Genomic DNA, 22457 nt, shown 5'->3' with positions numbered 1-22457 from the left:
GCTTTAGGAAGGGAAGAGATTGTGTAGATCAGACATTCATTCTTAGATCTTTAGTGGAAAAGTTTCTAGAGAAGGGAAAGAAGTTGTATGCGGCAGTCATGGATTTGGAAAAAGCATATGATAGGGTGGATAGAGAAAGATTGTGGAAAGTATTAAGAATATATGGAGTAGATGGGAAGTTGTTGAATACTGTGAAGAGTATATATGATGGTGCTAAGGCTGCAGTGCATGTGGATGGTGAACTGAGTGAATTTTTCTGTTTGAAGGTTGGGTTGAAAAAGGGATGTGTCATGTCTCCATGGTTGTTCAATCTGTACATGGATGGGGTAATAAAAGAGGTACAAGGTAGGGCAGTGGATGTTGGAGTGGCCCTGGTGAGAGAGGGTAGTGTTTGGAAACTCCCTGTACAGTACTGTTGTTTGCAGATGATGCTGTGTTGTTGAGTGAAGACGAAGCGGAGCTGCAAGGCTTGGTGGATGAGTTTGGGAGAGTGTGTAAGAAACGGAATCTAAAGGTGAATGTAGGGAAGAGTGAAGTTATGGTCTTCGAAAGAGGTGAAGTCAGTGAATGTACAGTGAGGCTGGATGGTAAGGAAATGAAAAATGTGAGTATGTGTAAGTACTTGGGGAGTGTGATGAGAAAGGATGGAAGTTTGGACGGTGAAGTGCTTGAAAGGGTACAACAAGGATGAAAGGGTGCTGGTTCCTTGAAAGCAGTGATAAGAAACAGGGAAGTGAACATGGAAGTGAAAAAGTTGCTATATTACAGTATTGTGATACCAACTCTAATGTATGGAAGTGAAGCTTGGACGTTGTTGGAAGGATCCAAGTCAAGAGTGACAGCAGTGGAAATGAGCTATTTAAGAGGAGCCTGTGGAGTCACATGGAGAGACAGGCTGACAAATGAGGTTAGAAAGGAGCGTTGTGGTGTGGATGTGGATGTGATAGGACGCGTTAGGAGGAATACACTGAGGTGGTTTGGCCATGTGGAGAGGATGGAGGGTGAGAGACTGATGAGGAGAGTGTATGTGAGTGAGGTGGAGGGGGGGAGAGGGAGGGGGAGGCCGAGGATGAGATGGAGGGATGGAGTGTAGAGGTATATGAGTAAAGAGGGTGTGAGTTGGGAGCAGGGCAGTGAAATGGCGGGGGAAAGGGCGACGTAGAGGCGATTTATTTGTGGCCACCCCGTACAGGATTGAGGTGTCTGGCAATTGACAGATAGATAGACAGTCCTCCATACTAATAAGGCATATGGGCCTTATAGAGTCCCTCCTGTTGTTCTCAAGAACTGTGCTTCTGTGCTTACACCCTGCCTAGAAAAACTCTTTCGCCTTTGTCTATTAACTTGTACCTTTCCTTCTTGCTGGAAGTTTGCTCTCATTCAGCCAGTCCCAAAGAAGGGTGAACATTCCCAACCCTCTAACTATCGTCCAATTGCTTTTAACATCCTGTATCTCAAAAGTTTTCGGGTCAATTCTTAAAAGAAAAATTTTAAAGCATCTCTCCTATCATAACCTCCTTTCTGATTGTCAGTATGGGTTCCGTCAGGGATGCTCCACTGGCAATTTTCTCACCTACCTTTCAGACTCCTGGTCATCCTCCTTTCAGGACTTTGGGAAAAGCTTTGCCATTGCACTTGACATCTCAAAGGCTTTCCATCAAGTCTGGCATAAATCTTTAATTTCCAAACTGCCCTCTTATGGTTTCTATCCTTGCATCTGTGCCTTCATCTCTAGCTTCCTTTCTGGTCGTTCTATAGCCACTGTTGTAGACCGCCATCGTTCTTCTCCTAGACCTATTAACAGTGGTGTTCCTCAAGGGTCTGTCCTATCACCAACTCTCTTCCTTCTATTCATCAATGACCTGCTGTCACTGATGAATAGAAGGAATAGATGCTGTACATCTAACCTATCCACTCATATGCTGATGACTCCACCCTTCACCTTTCCATTCGGTTCCCGCAACATCCATCTCAGCAGTTACTTCAGGAAACAAGGGATGAGGCTATGGCACACCTAATGTCTGACTTGGCTCGTATCTCTGACTGGGGTAAAAATAATCTGGTTGTTTTTAATGCATCAAAGACTCAGTTTTTACACCTATCAACCCGACAATATCTTCCACAGGTATACCCACTAATGTTTAATAATATTCAGCTTAATCCTGCATCATCCTTGAACATGCTTGGGGTTTCATTTACTCAGGACTTATCTTGGAAAGATCATATTACATCTCCTGTAAAATCTGCTTCCAAGAGTTTAGGTGTGCTAAGCTGACTCCGTTCCTTCTTTACACCTGCACAATTGTTGACTCTATACAAGGGTTTTATCCGCCCCTGTGTGGAGTACAACTCTCATGTGTGGGGAGGCTCCCCACATACAGCCATTCTCAATAGGGTGGAGTCAAAGGCTTTTCGTCTCATTAGCTCTCCTCCTCTTACTGACTCCCTTCAACCGCTGTCTCTTCGCCGCACTGTTGCATCTTTATCTCTTTTCTATCGCTACTTCAATGGTCACTGCTCGTCTGAACTGTCTGCATGCATTCCTCCACCTGTACGACAGGCACGTTGCATCTAGCAGCAAACTCTCATCCCTTTTCTGTCCAACTCTCTAATGCAAAAGTTAACCGTTACTCCCAGTCCTTCAATTATGCAACAGGTCAACTCTGGAACTGTCTCCCTCTGTCTATATTTCCTGCCTCCTATGATCTCCAGTGTTTCAAACGCGGCGTGTCCAGGCATCTCGAAATGATCGGATCTTGAATTTGGCTCAATCTTGTATTTTGTTTTTCTCTTGGAAGGAACAATAATTGCAGGCTCATGGCCTTTGGTTCCTTCTTCCTCACATAAAAAAAAGAAAGTGTTTACTTGGCATATTTCTGCCCTTTCCTTTATTGCCATTTCTCCTTTGGCTGCGAAGATTTAGAGGTGCCAGGCTGCTCTTGTCCATTACCACTGCTACCCGAAGAACCACTCTTGCTTGCCATCTTGAAACAGGTATGTTGCAACAAAAATAAAGAAAATACATACAACTAAACTGCAGTAAAATGCATGTCCACAGGTGGAAGGTACAGGCTGAAAGTGTGGCTCTTGGCTGTAGAGGGCTGCCTGCTGGCAGGACAATGGCAAGATGGCCGCCGACAATAGAACATCACCTTGCCCATGGTGTGTTGTTGTTGGTGCCTACTCCCATCCGGGAGCTCTTGTCTTTAAACAACATGACTTTATTTTTTTTTTCTGTCTCTGTTGTTCATTTCTATGTTGCTCGTTAAATTCATAATTACAGTACTCTTCGTTTCAGTATTCTGCCTACTGTATTTGATACCAGCTGTAATTCATTTTGTTTTAGTATTTCTATTATTGATTCTTTTCCTTTAATTTCTCTTGTTGTATCTTTGAGTTATTAAAGTACTGATTAATTAATAATACTGTGAGTATATTTATAAAATGACGGAGAATAGTCCAGGGTGCAAATTGTCCTGACGGGAAATCGTCCATGTTTTGACGGGGAATTATCTGACGGTGAATTGTCTCGGAACCTTATCATCATGTGCTCCACATATGAATAAATGATGTTGATTTTCATTCTCTTCTTGACACATGCCACATACAATATTAGGTTAGGCTCATACTTTTTCTCATAATTTTCCTTCACTTCTAGCATTTTAGTTCGCATCAAAAATATTATCTTTGTTTTCGTTGGAGTCTGGCCCTGTCAGCACATGTCACATACAATATTAGGTTAGATTCATACTTTTTCTTATAATTTTCCTTCACTTCTAGCATTTTGGTTCACATCAAAAATATTATCTTTGCTTGTTTTGGTTGGACTCTGGCCTTGACAGCATCGAAATACGCGACTTTGCATCGAAAAGTGAGGTAGGCAGACTACTCCAAAATGCATCAAAATTTGATTCATCGAATTCTAAACTGTCGAAATTCGAGAATCCACTGCATATATATATATATATATATACAGTAATCACTCCAATATCCGGATCAATAGAGCCATCAGTAGGTTCGGATATTGGTTTTGTCCGGATATTGGGCCCCAGCTTATGGACTTGTACTTACGGACCCTAACACAGAGAAACACCTATACAACTCCCTCCGGACATGCATAGCACCTATTTAACACCCAAATCACACCAATAAGGCACATAAATGACTGAAATAAATGCAATAGACACATAAAATGTGGGTTTAGAAGTATGTTCATACATTAATAAACATTCTGGTACTTATGGACTCTAACCGAACCTAACCTAACCGAACCTAACCGAACTCTGAAAAACACATTCCTACTGCACATGCATGAGGTAAGTTTAGTATGGAAAGAAGTACAGTATGACACTTTCTGGTAAGTATAGTATGGGAAAAAATACAATATGAAACATTCTGGTAAATATAGTATGGAAAATAGTACAACATGAAACATTTTGGCTACTTACAGCAAGTCCCTGGCCACCTCGATGAATAACCGCCTCCTCTCGGACTCTGACAGTAAGAACGATTTCCTGAAGCACTTGCACTACACTCTTCCTGAAGTCTTGCACTGAACTTAGTCACTAACACACAGAAGTCCGTTCTTTTCACAGTGTTCACTTTAGTCCAAATAATGTTCCATTAAATTTAAGTGTTGCACATTAACTTTTCCCAAGCCATGGCGAAGAGCGTAGGTCTTGTCGCGGTGAGAGACAGGCGGGAAGTGGGGAGGATGCAGCGGCGCTCTATCGGACGTCGGAGGAATGACGAACCAAAACAATGCTCTCACGCGGCGCGCGCGGCAAGTTCAAATTACGGACGGCAAAAAATCGATTTTTTTTCCATTTTTTTTGGATTTTCGGACCATTTTGGGAATGTTTGATCCCAGGACGATAAGGTTCGGTTAGTGGGGATGTTCGGTTATTGGGCGTCCGGATATTAGAGGGATTACTGTATATATATATATATATATATATATATATATATATGTATGTATATGTATATAATATATACATATATGTGTATGTATTTTTTTTTTTTTTTAGCTCAGTCACGAATGCTCCTTACTTAACTACTGCATGAGGTCCGTAATACAGTCTCGAATCATCGGACCTATAAGTGCATATATGTAAAGTTTTCCAATATTGTACTATCTATTGTGGACAATAAAAAATATCAATCAATCAATCTCTTACTAATCTTTTCACCTCTCTCTTCCTTTCTACATATAACTCTCTCTACTGTCTCTCAACTTCTTCCATGCCCCTATTTCTCATCCATTCATTATATGCTTTTTTCTTTTGTGCCACAGCCTGTCTCACCTCTCCACTCCACCATTCTGTTCCTTGCACCCCCTTTCGTCTTCTCCTCACCCCACACACCACCTCACATGCTGCACATATTTCTTCTGTGAATATCTTGCACATACCTTCCCATCCCTCATCTGCTCCAATTCATATTTACCCAGTCACTCCTCCACTTCTCTCTTATATTCTGCCTTTTACTCATCCTCTTGTAACCTTTCCACTCTCCTTGCATCTACTCCTTCCTCCCGTCCTTCCCTTCTTCTATTTCTCCAATTTTCTTGGACCTTGATTCTGACCACCACTTGGTGGTGGTCAGAAAGTCCACTCCCCCAACCTCTATATGCTCTTGCATCCATTACATATCATCGCATCCTTTCATCCACACACACATAGTCAATCATTGCCTTCCTTTCATTCAGCTCACCACCCACCCTTCTCATCACTCGCCATGTATACCTGTGGATCATTTTGTGCCTGAAGAGGGTATTGGCAATCACCAACCCCCTCCTGGCACAAATGTCCACTAAAGCACTGCCATTCTCATCTATCTCAGCAGGCACACCCCACTCACCAACTACTCCATTCACCTTCACATTCGCTACTTTACTATTCATATCACCAATCAAAAACACTCTCTCATTCCTTTCAAACTTTTCCATGCACACTTCCACATTTGTCCAGACCTCTTCTCTCACTCTGTTTGCACGATCTTGCACTGGCGCATACACGCACACAATTGCCCACATTTATAGTCCAACTTTCAGTTTTACCCACACAATCCTTGAGCCAATTGATCCATACTCTCTTATATTCTCCTTCCATCTATTACTCACAACAACACACACTCTTTCTTTTCCCTTCTCATTCTCACCTACTCCTGCACATATACCCCATCCTTACCTCCATTCTCTCACACTCTCACCTCTCCATTTAGTTTCAGTTAATCCACATACATCCACTTTCACACCCTCAAGCACCTGGATAATCTCTCTCTCTCTTTCACCTCATCATTTGCACCCTTTACATTCCACGTCACCATCCGTATCATGTCCTTTGTTCAGTCCTTAGTTGTCATCTTTTGGTCAGTCCTGGTCCGAGGCTTCTTGTTTGTATTTTTGGTTAGCTGTTTTCCAGGGAGGGACACTAACCCTCCATCAACCAACTTGCTGGCATGTAGGGAACATGTGTTGGGTGGTTTTAAGGTTACCACCCAGCACTGTAAAATATTCCCCGGTTTACCGGAAATAATTTGGCTTGCCACTCAATGTAGAGCTACCCTAAAAACAAAGTACCACTACACTAAGTGGGTGGATGATGGGTGTCCCCACCTACCACAATACTTTATTTATCTTTTGGGAGACCTCTCATATTGATGGGGATCAAGGCCAAGTCAGTCGGTGAGTCTGTGAAGATCATACCTGGCACTTTGGGTTCAGGCGGAGGTTTTTGCAAGGCCGCTCCCCTGATGCTGTCACCTGGTCCACGTGTGCCCCAGCGTTCAGCAGCACCTCCACGATCTGACGGAGAGAAGGCCATGGTAGCTAAAATGTGTGCTGCTATTGGTTTTTATTTATAGGTGCTATTTCTTACTGTTACTTTAACTTAATACTTACTTGGATAAATTAAACATAAAAGTACCTTTTGGTCTATTCCAACCTTAACAGCACCTCTACCATCTTCCAAAGAAGGAACTCAGGCAGCATAGGGAATTGAGGTGCTACTACCTTCTTCAAACTGTTAATCTTTATCACTTTCATTTTTGTAGCTGTTATTTCTTATTTCTATTCTGACCTATAACTTATTCTTGTTGATACTGCTGTTGTTGTAGCCCCAGAAGAAAAACGAGCCACTTCAGGTAGGTGCTTCCAAAGATCTTTTATTGAGGTTATGCTGGAGGATTGTCTGTGTTGTGAAGAGTGAGGTGCATGAGGAGTGATATGGTGTAAGGGGATATATTATAGTGCAGGTACATGTTAATGAGACATACAATGTACCATATTTTGCATAGGTACTGCATTATCCAATTACAGTAGCACATCCCTCACCTGCAGGTGGAGAGGCCAAAGTAGCAAGGGGATTAGGATACTGTTGGTTTTTCTCAGTAGCTGTTTTCTCTTACCACAACTATGCATTAATTTAATACGGCCATATCATGTTGAGTACGCCGCTTCCCGTCCGATCAGCGAAGTTAAGCAACGTTGGGTACTGGTTAGTACTTGGATGGGTGACTGCCTGGGAACACTGGATGCTGTTGGCATAACGTTCTCCCTACATGTCAAGTGGGCTTGGTGGAGGATTAGTGCCCCTCCCTGTAAAACAATTAACTCTAAGCCCTTGGCCACCCCGTTTGGGATACATGGTGTCTTGGCAATGAATGAATGATGACTTAAAAAGATGAATAAAAAAAAAAAAAAAAAAAGTTACCACAGATCTTATTCTAATTCAACAGGTGGCAAGGGAATGTGGTGCTACTAGTTTTTCTTTGTTGCCAATATATGTTACTGTTGTCTTACATTCATACTTAATTGTATGAATACTTGAGGGACTCAGATGAACATTAATATGACAATATTTTATATATATATATATATATATATATATATATATATATATATATACCGTATATATATATATATATATATAGTTCCTGAGAAATGACAGTATTAATATGTACATTTTTAAATTCTGCTTTGCTAAAGCTGATTGGTTTCAGACTGAACAACTTTAGTTATTGCTTTGATCAATACTAGCTTTACAGATGAAGACCAGAGAGCAACACTTGAAATGCAGACCCTAACTCCTGTTATATCACAACTTTTTCAAGAGAAGAGGCACTATTATCTGTGTTCCTCATATATCTAGTCTGAAGAGTTATCCCCAAATGATGGAATAAGAAACTTCCCTTTCATGAACAGTAATTTCACGCATATATACTCTGTGCTATTTCAAAATTATAACAAGGAAATTATATAAAATACATTTCCATGCATACCAAAATAGAGAAAACATGCATAACCATAAGTACAGAAAAAGTCTTTATGATTATGTAAATGGTAAAGATAGTACAGTAGTCAATTTTGATTTTTAATAATCTGTGACCCTGTCTCTCTCTTTCTCAAGTGTCTGGCACTTGGAAAATTGTGTTCCAGAGTATCTCATTTATTGCACACATAGCTACCACTGATTTATGCCATTTCAGCAATAGCTCTATATTCTGACAGAAGGGGAGACTCAGGTAGGATGGAAGTATGATGCTACTTGTACTTCTTGCAGCTTCATCTTATTCATTCATTCATTCATTCATTGCCAGACACCATGTATCCCAAACGGGGTGGCCAACGGCTTAGAGTTAATTGTTTTACAGGGAGGGGCACTAATCCTCCACCAACCCCACTTGACATGTAGGGATGCCAACAGCATCTGGTGTTCCCAGGCGGTCACCCATCCAAGTACAGTACTAACCAGACCCAACGTTGCTTAACTACTGTATATAAATGGCCATAAAAGCATTACATATAGCTATCACTGATCTTATCCAAATACAGTAGCACTTCCCTTTTCTGCAGGAGGGGAAACTCAGGTAGAAAGGAAGTGGGTTGTGTGCTTCCTTTGTAGCTGTTATTTCATACAGCGATCATGACTTTATATACACACAGCTGCCACCTATATAATTCCAGTCCAACCATACCTGCACCATCTGCAAGAAGGGAAGCTCAGGTAGGATCAGAGTAAGCTGTTGGCGGTTTTTCTTTGTAGCAGTTAATTCTACCACTACCTTAACATCACATAATGTCCTTACATGAATGAATTATACAACAAAATGATATGAATATATTACTGTAGTAAATATTCTTATTACAGTATTAAATATTTCCTGTTGTCAGTGGAACTTAACATATTATATCTCAATGATTTATAAAACCAGTAAAGTGCACTCTGTAAGCATGTGATGAGTAAGTGAGGGCATGTTATCACAATTTCCCTCTGATATAATATTTCTTCATGATGGTAGCTGAACACTGAAAAATATATTTCCGAATAAAAGACATTCTCTCACAAACCCCCACAGAGACACACACACACACACACACACACATACCCAGAAACACACACACACATAATCCCACACAGACCCAGAAACATACACACACTCCCACACAAAGAAACACACACTCCCTTGCATAACTCGAGATTCCAAGGGGTTCCTATGCCTTTATGGGTGAGTTGTTAGTTGAGAACAAAATTTGTTGAATGAATGTATCACATGCTGAAAGAATTTCAACTTTACTTCCCATAGGAGTAAAGGTATTAGATTCAGTTTTAGCTTGACGGTCAGGTTGGGTCAGGACTGGCCGGGACGTTCATTTCCAAACGTAACAGAGTAAACATCGCTTGCTCACTCAAAACTACTGTACCTGTACTATTAGCTACTGTGCTATTGTATTGTAACGTCACTATGATAAACCATAAGCTGGGAAATCTGATGAGACGTATATCAATGAATGGGTCATGCATGTGACCCAGAGGGGAGATTTTGTAAGCTGGAAAGATATTTGAATGACTGTGTGGTCAATTTCACTGGGGCCTGTGTTGATAGTTCTCCAAAATTTGTGTTTCTTTAGTGTTTTCTTTACTGTTGCTGGATCCCACCCACCACACTTCAGGTGTTAATTACGGTATAATATTGACTGGTAATGCAATGAAAATAAAATGGGTAAATCTTTCAACATCTTTATTCTGATGCCATATACAATATCACTTCAACTTTAGGGGTTGAAGAAGTTAGGCATTATTTGACAGATTTCCTTGCTTACACCAGCCAGTGGATTACATTGCAACAAAGGTAAAATCATTACATTAACGTCACTCTTGTAAATCCTTAACTAAAACTGCATCCAATTCAATTCTGACTACCTCCAAAACAGTTCATGTAGGGTAAAACGAGTCTTGTACTCGTGGGATTAAAAACTACAATCTTATACTCATGGGACTGAAGAACTAACTACTATACAGTTATCCCATACTCAAGGGATTAAAACCTAACTTTGGTAAGGCCACATGCTATGGAAGCTAAAGCGATCTCTTCTAGAGTTGTCAAAAATAAAAAAAAAAAAAAAAAAAAAAAAAAAAACTTTGTTTTTACTGTATTGTATTTTGAATTTAAAAATATCATATGGCAGATGTGAGGCAGGCCAACTTAACACAGTATGGCAGGTGAATGTGAGGAGACAAGGTAGAAAAGAATGAAAGGAAAACACTAAGAAATGATCTAGAAGAAGAAGAAGAAGGAGGAGGCTGTTTATAATTACTGCCTACTGACTGAACATGGGTCATTAAAGTAATCAACCAGCTTCTAAGTCCCACTCTTCCCCTCAAATGACTTGCAATAGTTGGTCTCATATTCAGGTCCCCCTTCCCCCCACCTGTAATGCTGGTATGTCTCACCTAAGCCAAATAAATCAATCTTGTAATGGAGAATGAAAATGTCCAGGCTAAAAGGGGTAATAAAATATAATCAGCATAATTTGTCTGGTATGGCAAGAGTTTGACATATCTACCATACTTAATATATGTCATAAATAAAATATACTTGCCTGAACCAACCTCATGGTTCAAGAGAGTAAAGCAGTGGGGAAATATGCATCAGGGATGGTCGAACAATAAATTACTGTTAATTTGCTTGAGGAAAAAATTTTATATATACAGTACAGTAGGTTACTATATTATAATTTATTTTTCAGGTATATTAAAAAAAAAAAAAAAAAAAAAAAAAAAAAAAAGCTAAAACCCTTTAACATCTGTGCGCTCACATTCGCATCAGTGGCAAATCGGTGCTTCTTCAACTAATACCATAAACAGTTCACCCATGGGTGAATGAAATTTATTAGGAGAATGAATTTTGAGGGAGTGACTGCACTACTGTATTTAGGAAAATGTTAAATGTAATCTCCAAACAGTGACTGATGAATTTCATATTTTACTCTGGCTAATGCCAGATGATATTCTTCACAGGGAAACATTCCGGAAATCCAATTATTAATATATATAAAACATGATAATTATGGGTTGTCTGAATTTATTTTACTCAGGCTAACATCATATATATATATATATATATATATATATATATATATATATATATATATATATATATATATATATATATATATATCCATAATTACACACACACACACACACACTTCCCGACGTCTAGAATTAAATAAATAAATAAATAAATAAATAACCCATTGTTTCTGATAACATGGGTATATGGCATTTTATTCAAGGAGGTTGATACCCCCATAAGCTCAAGATTTTTATTGCCTAAATATGGTTAATGCCAATGTAAGAATTTTACTGTATTTACAATATATTACGTTATCTTTTAAAGCTTATGACGTTACAAGTAGTGTACATAAAAATAGATTTTGTTCGTCTACATCCGTATGTAGACGGTGGTGTATCAATTTATTATAGCTGGTTCTTGAGTCTCTAGGATCTCTGAACGGATATATTACTCATTTCCTAGTAACCTCTTCCAACAGTTTACAGTAATTCTATAACTTAATTCAGCCTGTTTCCGATTCCTTCCATTGCTTCAAACCTCATTTATAATGGGAAGAAAAGCATCGATGACAACGACAGCGATACTGGTTATTCTTTTGTCCCTATACCCTTAGACTTCGAATTTCTTCCCTAACTATATATTTTGTGTATTGTATTGCATTCTTTAGTACCAACCATCTGCAGCCATAAGATACAAAATGATATTAAAACTCTCAAGCTTCTATGACTAATTTTCAGTCGAGTAAAAATCGTCTGGCTTTAGATGTAATATAAACAGTAAAGTTGTCCCGAGACTGAGATGGTAAAGGCCCGTGTACCATATTCAAGTCATCTTCGAGAACGACACCGATCACCACGATCTTACCCTCGAGGTATAATCTTAGTGAAATGTCACGATCATACCTCAAACGGTAGACCTAAACGACCACTTCACGACACAGTCACATTAGTGCCAAGACACACGAAAGACATTGTTACGACATCCCACGACACCCTACGGAAGCGTCACGTTATTCTAAGGACACACTACGATCATCCCTCAGTTCAAAAATAACGGTCACTTTGACTCCACGTCACGCCAAGACACCGCCACGTAGCGTGTCGCAAGTTGTCGTAGCGTGTCTTAGGTATATCTTTGTCTGTCGTAAGTATAACTTCATGTGTCGTAACGGGTCTTCGGGATCCGATCTCCAAGTTATTGCTACGACACGTCGTCACACCTAACAAGCTACGACAACCTACGACAAGCTAAGTCACAGCTAAGACAAATGATGTTACCGTCACGACATGTCACGTTCTCTTCCTTGTCGGTGCCCACGCAGACAATATTTGAACATTCCAAAAATTGTCGTAGCGCGCCAAGAACAGCGAAGAATGACCAAGTTCTCCACGTCTGCGCTACGTCATCGCTAAGTCACGCCACATTACTCATGACGACAAGAAACGACACACGAAGACATGAAGATCGTGGCGTGTCGTGGGAAAGTTCCTGACAGTGGGACATAGGTTTAATAACCCTTGGTATAAGGAAGGGCAGTGCGTGATGAGAATAGGGGTTGCTGATGAGTGAGGATAAAAATGCCTGGATATATACAGTCTTTTTTCCCCCCAAGGCCACCCTTCACAGCATGCAGCGTCGAGGAACAAATACCACCGCCGCAACTGTTTAACCCCTTCACTACGATGATGATAGTTTACCCTTGCTACCTACTAATCTTGCTGTAGGAAAGACCTCTCGTGCTGAACGGGTTTACGAAAGCTTTATCTAACAACTCCAGTCCGAAAAGTCTCTCCAAAGCTGACAGAAATCATTTGGAAATAGCAGGATTAATTAAACGTGACGTGGGATGAGATGCCAAGAGATTTGTGGATTAAAGATAACACGTGCAGTGGATTAAATATACGATGAGAGTAGAAAATTACAATGAGTAACGGTTTAAAGATAACATGAACAGTGGATTAATGATAACAAGGGGTACTGGCTTAAAGATAGGACGAGTATCTGTCTCAAGGGGATTATTTCATGGATGGCTTCCGGACAGACTCATGTCCAGCTTTCTTTTTCTCGGGAGGCCTTCACTGTCCTTCCTGTGGTACACCAAGACGTTTCCGGTGACTCATGGAATTCACCTCTCTCTCTCTCTCTCACTCACACACACACACACACACACACACACACACACACACACACACACACACACACACAGCGTAGTACACCCCTTCAATACGATGCCTATTTTTGCACCTTGTTCTTGCTTCCACCAGACGGATCTCCTCTGTCTACGGGAGCAGTCTGTCAGTCAAGGAGTTAAATAAAGCCTATTTATAACCCCCCCCCCACTCCGAATAAAGTCATCTAAAGATAGCATGGATAAAATAAACATCACACTGAACAATCTATCAGGTAAACTAATTCAACTCTGGGACATTTTTATTCTCCTTAATTTATTATTTTTTCAAACAGACCATTGGACTCAGCTGCAGGATTACTTTTCGAACAGGAGTGATTATACTCGTATGTTGCCTTCAACAGGCCAAGTACGAGAGAACATTCCTAAATTGATTACAGTGGTCTGGAGTAGCAATCTTACTACTACTAGCTACTACTACTACTAAAGATGTCATTAGACTGAAACGGTACAGCATACGCAACATCAGCTTCCCGTTAGTGGTCTAAGGGCCGATCCTCTGGCCTTGCTCTGTGACCCTCACTTCTGGCCGACCGTTTTCAAAATCGAATGACGTCAACCTTGCCTAACAGAGAAACTTCCGATCGAGTCTGGTCCAGAGCGGATCAGAAATGCTTTAGCTCACCTTGCCTTGTGATTTTGACCATTCTTGTAGGCTTGGAAGGCTTTGTAGCACTTCTTCCTTAACGATTTATTTTACTTATTACATCTTGCTGTGTTCTTGTACGTTACTTGTTCAATTTAATATCGACATAACTTGTAATAATAACATACAGGAGAATATTTATTAACTCAATGCAGATATATACAAGGAAGATGCATGTGCTAGGGAGCTATCTTAAATTACTAGATTACGGCGACTTACTCTGATGTGCTGCTCAAAAGAATAAATAAAATACAACAAATCCTTGCCTGATCATAACACTTCCGTAAAGTTGGGCCCAAAACGAGAACACACACACACACACACACAGGAATACGCGTTCACACGAGAGAGAGAGAGAGAGAGAGAGAGAGAGAGAGAGAGAGAGAGAGAGAGAGAGAGAGAGGTTAGCTTCCGGAACATAACTCTCTCTCTCCTGCGTACACATACCCTCAGCCTCCCGACTCGTTAGATGTGAATCTAACATCAAGGTCGCATTTTGGGGAGAGAGAGAGAGAGAGAGAGAGAGAGAGAGAGAGAGAGAGAGAGAGAGAGAGAGAGAGAGAGAGAGAGAGAGAGAGAGAGAGAGAGTTTAGTACCTTCTGTTTGTCATGCTTACTGATTTTTACAATTTATCAATCTATTACATTTATATTTAGTCTATTTTTAACTTCCCAGTATTTGTTTGCATTATTTATTACTTCTCAATTTTTTATTCATTTATGTATTTACTAGGATGCTTGGTATGAAAAAAGGATAGTAAATATGAATTCTAACTACCATCTATATTGTAAAGCTATGTGGACACCCAGTGGTGAAGTTAGGAATGGTCTGCATAAAACCCATTACTAAGAAGAATGAAAATGTACCCTCAGGCTGTTTATATAATTTGATGGTTGCAGTAGAAAGTAAAATGAGAGAGAGAGAGAGAGAGAGAGAGAGAGAGAGAGAGAGAGAGAGAGAGAGAGAGAGAGAGAGAGAGAGAATGAAAATGCGTCATCGTTAAGTAGATTAAGAACTTGACCTTTCATGAAGCTAACCTACTTCTCAAAATACTAAGGTTAACACAAGGAGATCTGCTTCAAGCTTTCACGGACCTCTAGAAGTGAGACATAATGAAGACGGCATCTAAACCCCGCAATGCACACAGCCTCCCCTCAGCTTAACAAAATCGTCTAGATACCAAGAAGAGGTTAATGTTAAAAAAAAAAAAAAAATCTGAGTACAGTAAAATCGTCTAATAACTGAACCCTTTAATATGGCGGGGCAATCTTAGTATCGTATCGTGTCGTTTATAAAGGCTCCAAAATACTTGCATGCGTCGGCCTTGATCAACTAATGGTGGCTCTCCACGCTGCTCGATCTCTGCCAGCCTCTCTATTCAGTCCCATATCCCCGAGGTCACACTCTATGACCTCGTCCCAGGTCTTTTTCGGTCTGTCTCTTGCAACCCTCTCCCGACGTTCAAACTTCTCACTTTCCGCACTCAACTGTCATCCCCCAATCTTTCCACACGCCCAGACCACCTCAATCTACCCCTCCTCATCACGACAAAAATGCACTTCAGTCCCATCCTTCCTCACAACTCTTTGATCGTAAACCTAGCTCCTCCAGACCTCGTATTCAAGGATGCACAACACATCCATCTAATCACTGTCGGTTTTGTACGTTTGAGCCAGCGAACATCCCCTTCCTTTACTGTCCAGGTCTCACTGCCATACAGCATTTCACTCCTGACACATGCCACATACAAAGATCCATTAAGCTAAGACAAAGTATGGCGCAGGTAAACGTCAAATGCAAGACATATCACTTACGGGATTAAAGCAGATTTTCCATTTTTCCCTTAGACCCAGCACTAGGAATGGGTATCATCAAATCTAACTTTAATCCTGTTAGGCCAGCAAGAATGGAATGTGCGAGTAAACAATATTCTCGCAGCAGATTACCATGACTTTTTTTTTTTAATACTCTTGCTACTAACTGGCGATTTTATTTACATTAGGAACAACTGGACGACCTGGAGAGGTAAATATAACCCCCCATTACTCACCTCACTACATGGTCTCTCCTTTGTTAAATGAATTCGTCTAGTAGCAACATGAATACAACAGAAAAAAAAAATCGTCGGACTGATGGGATTAGCATGAATTAATTAACATCTTCAGACCTTCCCATGAAGAAACAAAATCATCAGGACGAAAGGAGTCAATGTAACCTAAATAAAACAGCCCGATGGTAACAAGAATGAATTTTATAAGAAGCCATCACCTCACCGCAAGAGAAGTACAGGGAGGGGTGAAAAAGGTATGGAAGATGGGAGAGAGGTTGGGAGGGTGGACGGAGAGACGGGAGGATGAAGTGAAAGCATGCAAGGTGGAAGGGAGGCAGGGAAGGACTGGGATGGAGGGAAGGAGGAAGTGACGGAGTTGAGGTGAAGGCAGGAGAGGGAAGGTTGGAGGTGGGAACAGAGGGAGGGGAGGGAGGTGAAGGTATGCAAGTTGGGAAGGAGAGAAGAAAAAAAAAAAAGGGAGGGGGGAGGAGGGAGGAAGGATGTGAGCGGGTGATGGAGGAAGGGATGACTGGAGGAAGGAAGGGATGACTGGAGGAAGGAAGGGATGACTGGAGAGAAGCAAAGATGAAGGCATGCAAAGTGGGAGGGAAGAAAGAGTAGGTGGAGGGAGGAAACAATAAGTGGGGTATAGCATGAAGGGAGAAAGGGAGGAAAGGAATGGGGAGAGAGGAAGGATGAAAATAAGGGAAGGAGAGGAGGGGTGATGAAGGCATGCAAGGAAGGGAGGGCGGGAGGGACGAATGTGTGAGCTTGAAGTATGCAAGCAGGGGTGGGAGGGAAATACGTAAACAGGAGGAAGAGGAGAAGGGGTGGGGGAAGAGAGAGAGTACAAAGGAGTACAAAGGAAAGCAAACAGCATGAGAACTAATGGTCCCTTCGAGGCAGATAGTTCAAGATGAGGGTAACTAACACAACTATTCTATAAGTAAGAAACATGGGCAGAAAAGGAAAGAACTGAAATAAGACAGAGGGAGCAAAATGAGTGGGAACTAGAGTTTTTTTTTTTTTCTGCCATATTTTAGCGGAGATTTTCGTCCTTTTGCAACTTGTTTCCCGCTGCTCAATGGCAGAATATGACAATACTGTAAAAACCAGATTAATCCGGGCAAAATGGGGGAAAGTCAGTTCAAATTAACCAAATTTTCGGATAAACTTGGCCCTAAACCTGGTGCTAAATTCAAGATTCGTTCATTTCGGGATGCCTAGACATTCGCGTTTAAAAGACTGAAAGTCAAAGGCAGAAGGAAATACAGACCGAAGACAGTACCAGAGCTAACTTGTTGCATACATGAAGGACTGGGAGTATCAGTTAACCCTTGCATTAGATAGTTTGCTACCAGACGAGTGCTACGCGCCCGCCGTAATGGAAAATGGATGCAACCAGACAGTTCAGAAGAGCAGCAACCACTGAAGAAGCGACAACGATGCAACAGCGCGGCGAGGGAATAGGTTGAATTAAGCCGGTAAGGGGAGAGTTAATGAGACGATAATCCTTCTTCTCCACCCTGTTGAGATGAGCTGTATGTGGGGAACCCCTCCTCCCAAACACATGAGAGTTGTAGCTTACTCGACAAAGGGACGAATGAAACTCCTATGTAAAGACAACAGCTGTGTTGGGGTAGCGAAGGCTTGGGGTCGGTTTAGCGCCCCTAATTTCTTGGAAGCAGAATTTGCCATTTTAATATAATTTATTGTGTCTCTCTGGTAAACTGACTAAAGAGGAAGAGTTTTTGTGGTGTTTGTTGTTCACAATAGTAAAATAATACGCAGAAGAAAGAAAATAAAATCTGTGCAGTGCGGAGTGTTAGACTGCCCAAGCTCATGTTAACAAGGCTCTGCTTCTGACTAAACCACATGTGTGTTCCATGACTGTATTAAGTTTGTGCTCGTGAGCTGTGAACGTCACTTACTGTATGTGCATGAATATCAATATTCAATACAGGTTATTTACAGGCATCCAAGTGTGATGCACAAGGGTGAGCCGGATTGCATCGGGGGTCACCTGGTTTAAGCAAGAAAAGTTTGTAGTGGTGGGTTTCCGGATAAAACGAGTCCGCTTGGGCTTTTTTTTTTTTTTTTTTTTTTGTGCTACGGCACTACATCCTTTCCATATCACTCTTTGTGAATACCACCACTCCTTAATGTTAATATCTTGTTACAGTACAGCACTGAATTAAGGTGAGATTACACTTTTATGCTAAGTGAAAGTGATCACAGCATAATAAAGGAAGAAAAGGGAACATAGAATACAAAATAACGACGAATAACGGGAAGTCTGTATGTATGTATGTGTACGTATATAGGTAATTATGTATGTATGTAGGTATGTAGGTAGGTAGGTAGGTAGGTAGGTAGGTCTGCAGGTAACGATGTCAGTGAATGTAGATACAGCGGGTGGTAGAAATGGCAGTTGGATAGACAGAATGACAGGTAGATGTGACTGACGCAGGTGGGGAGGTAGGTGAAGTACAAGATATAGGCTAGAGTAGGTAGAGTGGCAGGTAGGTGGGCAGACAGGCAGGTAGGTACGGGGAGATGGACAGACGGATACACATGAAACAGATGACCGACGGAGACATACGGTAAGATACGAGTCTATCAGTATGCAGGCAGTAGCAGTAAGATAGATAGACAGATAGATAGGTGGGCAGGTAAATACACAGACACACAGGCCAACAGGCAGACAAACAGGCAGGTAGGCAGACAAGCAAGCAGGCAGACATACATATTGGCTCTCTGTTATCTTGGTTTTGTTTTTTCTTGGAGGGAACAATATTACGGACTTCTGGCCTTTGGGTCCTTCTTTCTTGCATAAAAAAATGTAACTACGTGAGGGAGTTTAGTTGCCAGGCAGGCCAGCAGGTGACTTTGGTGAGATAGGTCGGCAGGAGGGTGGTGAGGTAGTGAGGATGACACGCAGAGTGAGGCAAGGAAGGGGGTGAGGCAGGACGAAGCAGAAGGATGAGGTAGGAGGCGAGACAGGATGAGGCAAAGGGATGGGTATAAACGTATGCCAGAGGAGGATAAATAGGTAAGCATATATGTAGGAATGTATGTATGCTTTATGCGTCTATAGATGTAGGTATGTCTGTTTGTATATAACCATGTATGTGTGTATTGTACTTGTATGTGTATGTAGGTAGGTGGCAGGTACGTAGGCAGGGTGATGTAAACTAGTTCTGGACAGGAGGGGAAGCAGGTAGGTTGGGTGAGGCAGGAAAGGTGAGGTAGGAGGATAGGTATGCAGAATGAGGCAGCAACGCTGGAAGGCAGGAGGGGGGAGGCACGGAGGCACAGAGGGGGTGTAGGGAGGAGGAAAGTAGGTAGGTAGGATATAGGTTGATGGAGGTGAGTAGGGAAGGAGGGAAAAGTAACAGAGATAGGGAGGTAAGTAAGTAGCAAGAGAGGCATGGAGGAAGATGTAGGGAAGGGGAAGGAAAGGAGGTGGGGAGGGGGAGGTAGGGAGGAAAGGAGGTGGGGAGGGGGAGGGACGTGGAAAATATGCAGGAATAGGTAAGGAGGAAACTAGATAAGTAAGGAGAGGGGAGGGAGGAGAATCAATAACTAGTGGAGGTAGGGAGGAAAGGTGGTGAAGGGAAGGAGGGAGGGGGGGAGGAGGTGGGTAGCGAGGAAAGTGGGAAGGGAGGGGAAGGTAAGCAGGAACCAACTCTAAACTTGCACAATAACTTTCACTAGTGAATCTCTCTCTCTCTCTCTCTCTCTCTCTCTCTCTCTCTCTCTCTCTCTCCCTATTATCTACGTGAATATTTATGTCCAGTCTACCTATCTGTACTTATTGCGCGCACGCACGCACACACAGACGCGCACACGCACACACACACACACACACACACACACACATTCTATCTTTACCTATCTATCCATCTATCTACCTATCGACAGTTTTAACTCACGTACTTACTCCCTCATGCATTCATCACCCTCTCTCTCTCCATTTTTACATCACCTCACACTAACGCACGCAAACCTTCCCTTAGTCGCTCAATCGCTTCTAGTCACTCACGCACACTGGCACGCGATTCGTCACTCACCTCTCTCGTTCTCTCTCTCTCTCTCTCTCTCTCTCTCTCTCAGGTCTGGCTAGGTCTATTACACTAGGCTGGATTTGGTTATTTTAAATCAGACTGTGATTAATTTTACTTTGGGTTAGATTAGGCTAGGCAAGGGTACGCTAAGGTAGGATTTGTTTTGCTAGGTGTGACTGAATAAGATATAAAAAAATTACAAATATATCGCTAGGTTAACTGGCATCAAGCTTGGTTAGGTTAAAAATGATCAGGCTTGGCTGTGTTAATTTAGCCTAGATTAATAAATAAATAAAGGGAAAGAGGGAAGAACTAAAGGAGGGAAGGAAAGAGGGAAGGAAAAAAAGTCCAACCTCAATGGCTAAGCAGGTCAGACATGATGAACAAAGTGACTAAAATCTTTGGAATGGACATGTGGAATTGGTATGGCTAATCGATACTGGTTTTCCTGCGCAACAAACGAACACAACCACCACAACTACCACTATCATCACAGCTACCATCGTCACCAGTAACACCACAGCTACCACCATCACCACAGCTACCACCATCACCACTACCACCATCATACCTACCACCGTCACCACAGCTACCACCGTCACCACTATCATCACAGCTACCACCGTCACCACAGCTACCATCGTCACCAGTACCACCACAACTACCACCATCACCACAGCTACCATCGTCACCAGTACCACCACAGCTACCACCATACCACAGCTACCATCGTCACCAGTACCACCACAACTACCATCATCACCACAGCTACCATCGTCACCAGTACCACCACAACTACCACCATCACCACAGCTACCATCGTCACCAGTACCACCACAGCTACCACCATCACCACAGCTACCATCGTCACCAGTACCACCACAACTACCACCATCACCACAGCTACCATCGTCACCAGTACCACCACAGCTACCACCATCACCACAGCTACCATCGTCACCAGTACCACCACAACTACCACCATCACCACAGCTACCATCGTCACCAGTACCACCACAGCTACCACCATCACCACAGCTACCATCGTCACCAGTTCCACCACAGCTACTACCATCACCACAGCTACCATCGTCACCAGTACCACCACAGCTACTACCATCACCACAGCTACCGCCGTCACCACTACCACCATCATACCTACCACCGTCACCACTATCATCACAGCTACCACCGTCACCACCGCGACCATCATACCTACCACCGTCACCACTATCACCACAGCTACCACCGTCACCACCACCACCACAGCTACCACCATCACCACTACCACCATCATACCTACCACCGTCACCACAACTACCACCATAACGGAATATACTGTCACTGTCTCAACCACCATCACTACGACTACCACCATCAACATAACTACCAGCATCAATACAGGTACAACTATTACCGCATTAATACACCTACCACCATCACCATACACCACTACCACCACACCTACCATCATCAACCACAACCATCACCACAACTACCTTCACCACCATCACATCCACTGCCATAAACACATCTACCGCCATCAGCAAACCTACAATCACCACACGTCACCATTAATCAAAACTACAACCACCACCACAATTACCACCACCAACCATTAGCACTACCATCAATTACAACAACCGCCATCACCACAACTACCACCATCAACCACAACTACTGCTATCACCACGGCTACCATCAATACTATAACTAACCCTATCACCACAACTACCACAATCACAACTACTACAACCATCACCACAACTACTACCACCAGCACCATAACAGACACCAGCACGACAATAACACAATAACCACCATCAACCACAACTACCACCATCAACTACAACTACCACCAACACCACAATCACCACCATCACCACAACCACAGTTACAACCATCATCACAACTACCACCACCAACACTACAACCACCACCACACCACCAATACAACTACCACTACCACCACAACCACAAAACTACCACTATCAAATACAACTACCACCATCGGCGAGGTCACTCACAGTATGTAGGTCACTACTACTACTTCCCATGCACGTCTTTCTCCCACGCACACAGGCATACATACACACACAAATGCAAACAAGTAACTTGCCTATCTACTGACATTCGCACATACATACTCTA

At 42.1% G+C, this 22457-nt stretch overlaps 1 protein-coding gene and 1 pseudogene across 1 annotated transcript in view; one reads left to right on the top strand and one right to left on the bottom strand.

Moving 5' to 3' along the window:
* Nucleotides 1–22457, bottom strand: part of m-cup (ankyrin repeat protein mann-cup) — a 120831-nt gene that overhangs the window by 16906 nt on the left and 81468 nt on the right. The window contains exon 2 of the mRNA XM_080266643.1: nt 6707–6805. Within this exon, the coding sequence (XP_080122769.1) occupies nt 6707–6805 (99 nt within the window). The remainder of the gene's footprint in view (nt 1–6706; nt 6806–22457) is intronic.
* Nucleotides 7426–7545, top strand: LOC145392277 (5S ribosomal RNA; annotated as a pseudogene).

This window comes from Coenobita brevimanus, chromosome 21, assembly GCF_032717465.1.
Source record: "Coenobita brevimanus isolate Jiangsu-jjx chromosome 21, ASM3271746v2, whole genome shotgun sequence".
In the NCBI taxonomy this organism is placed as follows: Eukaryota; Metazoa; Arthropoda; class Malacostraca; order Decapoda; family Coenobitidae; genus Coenobita; species Coenobita brevimanus.
Note: the sequence above shows the minus strand (reverse complement) of the source record. Positions and strands in the feature narration are given on the sequence as shown.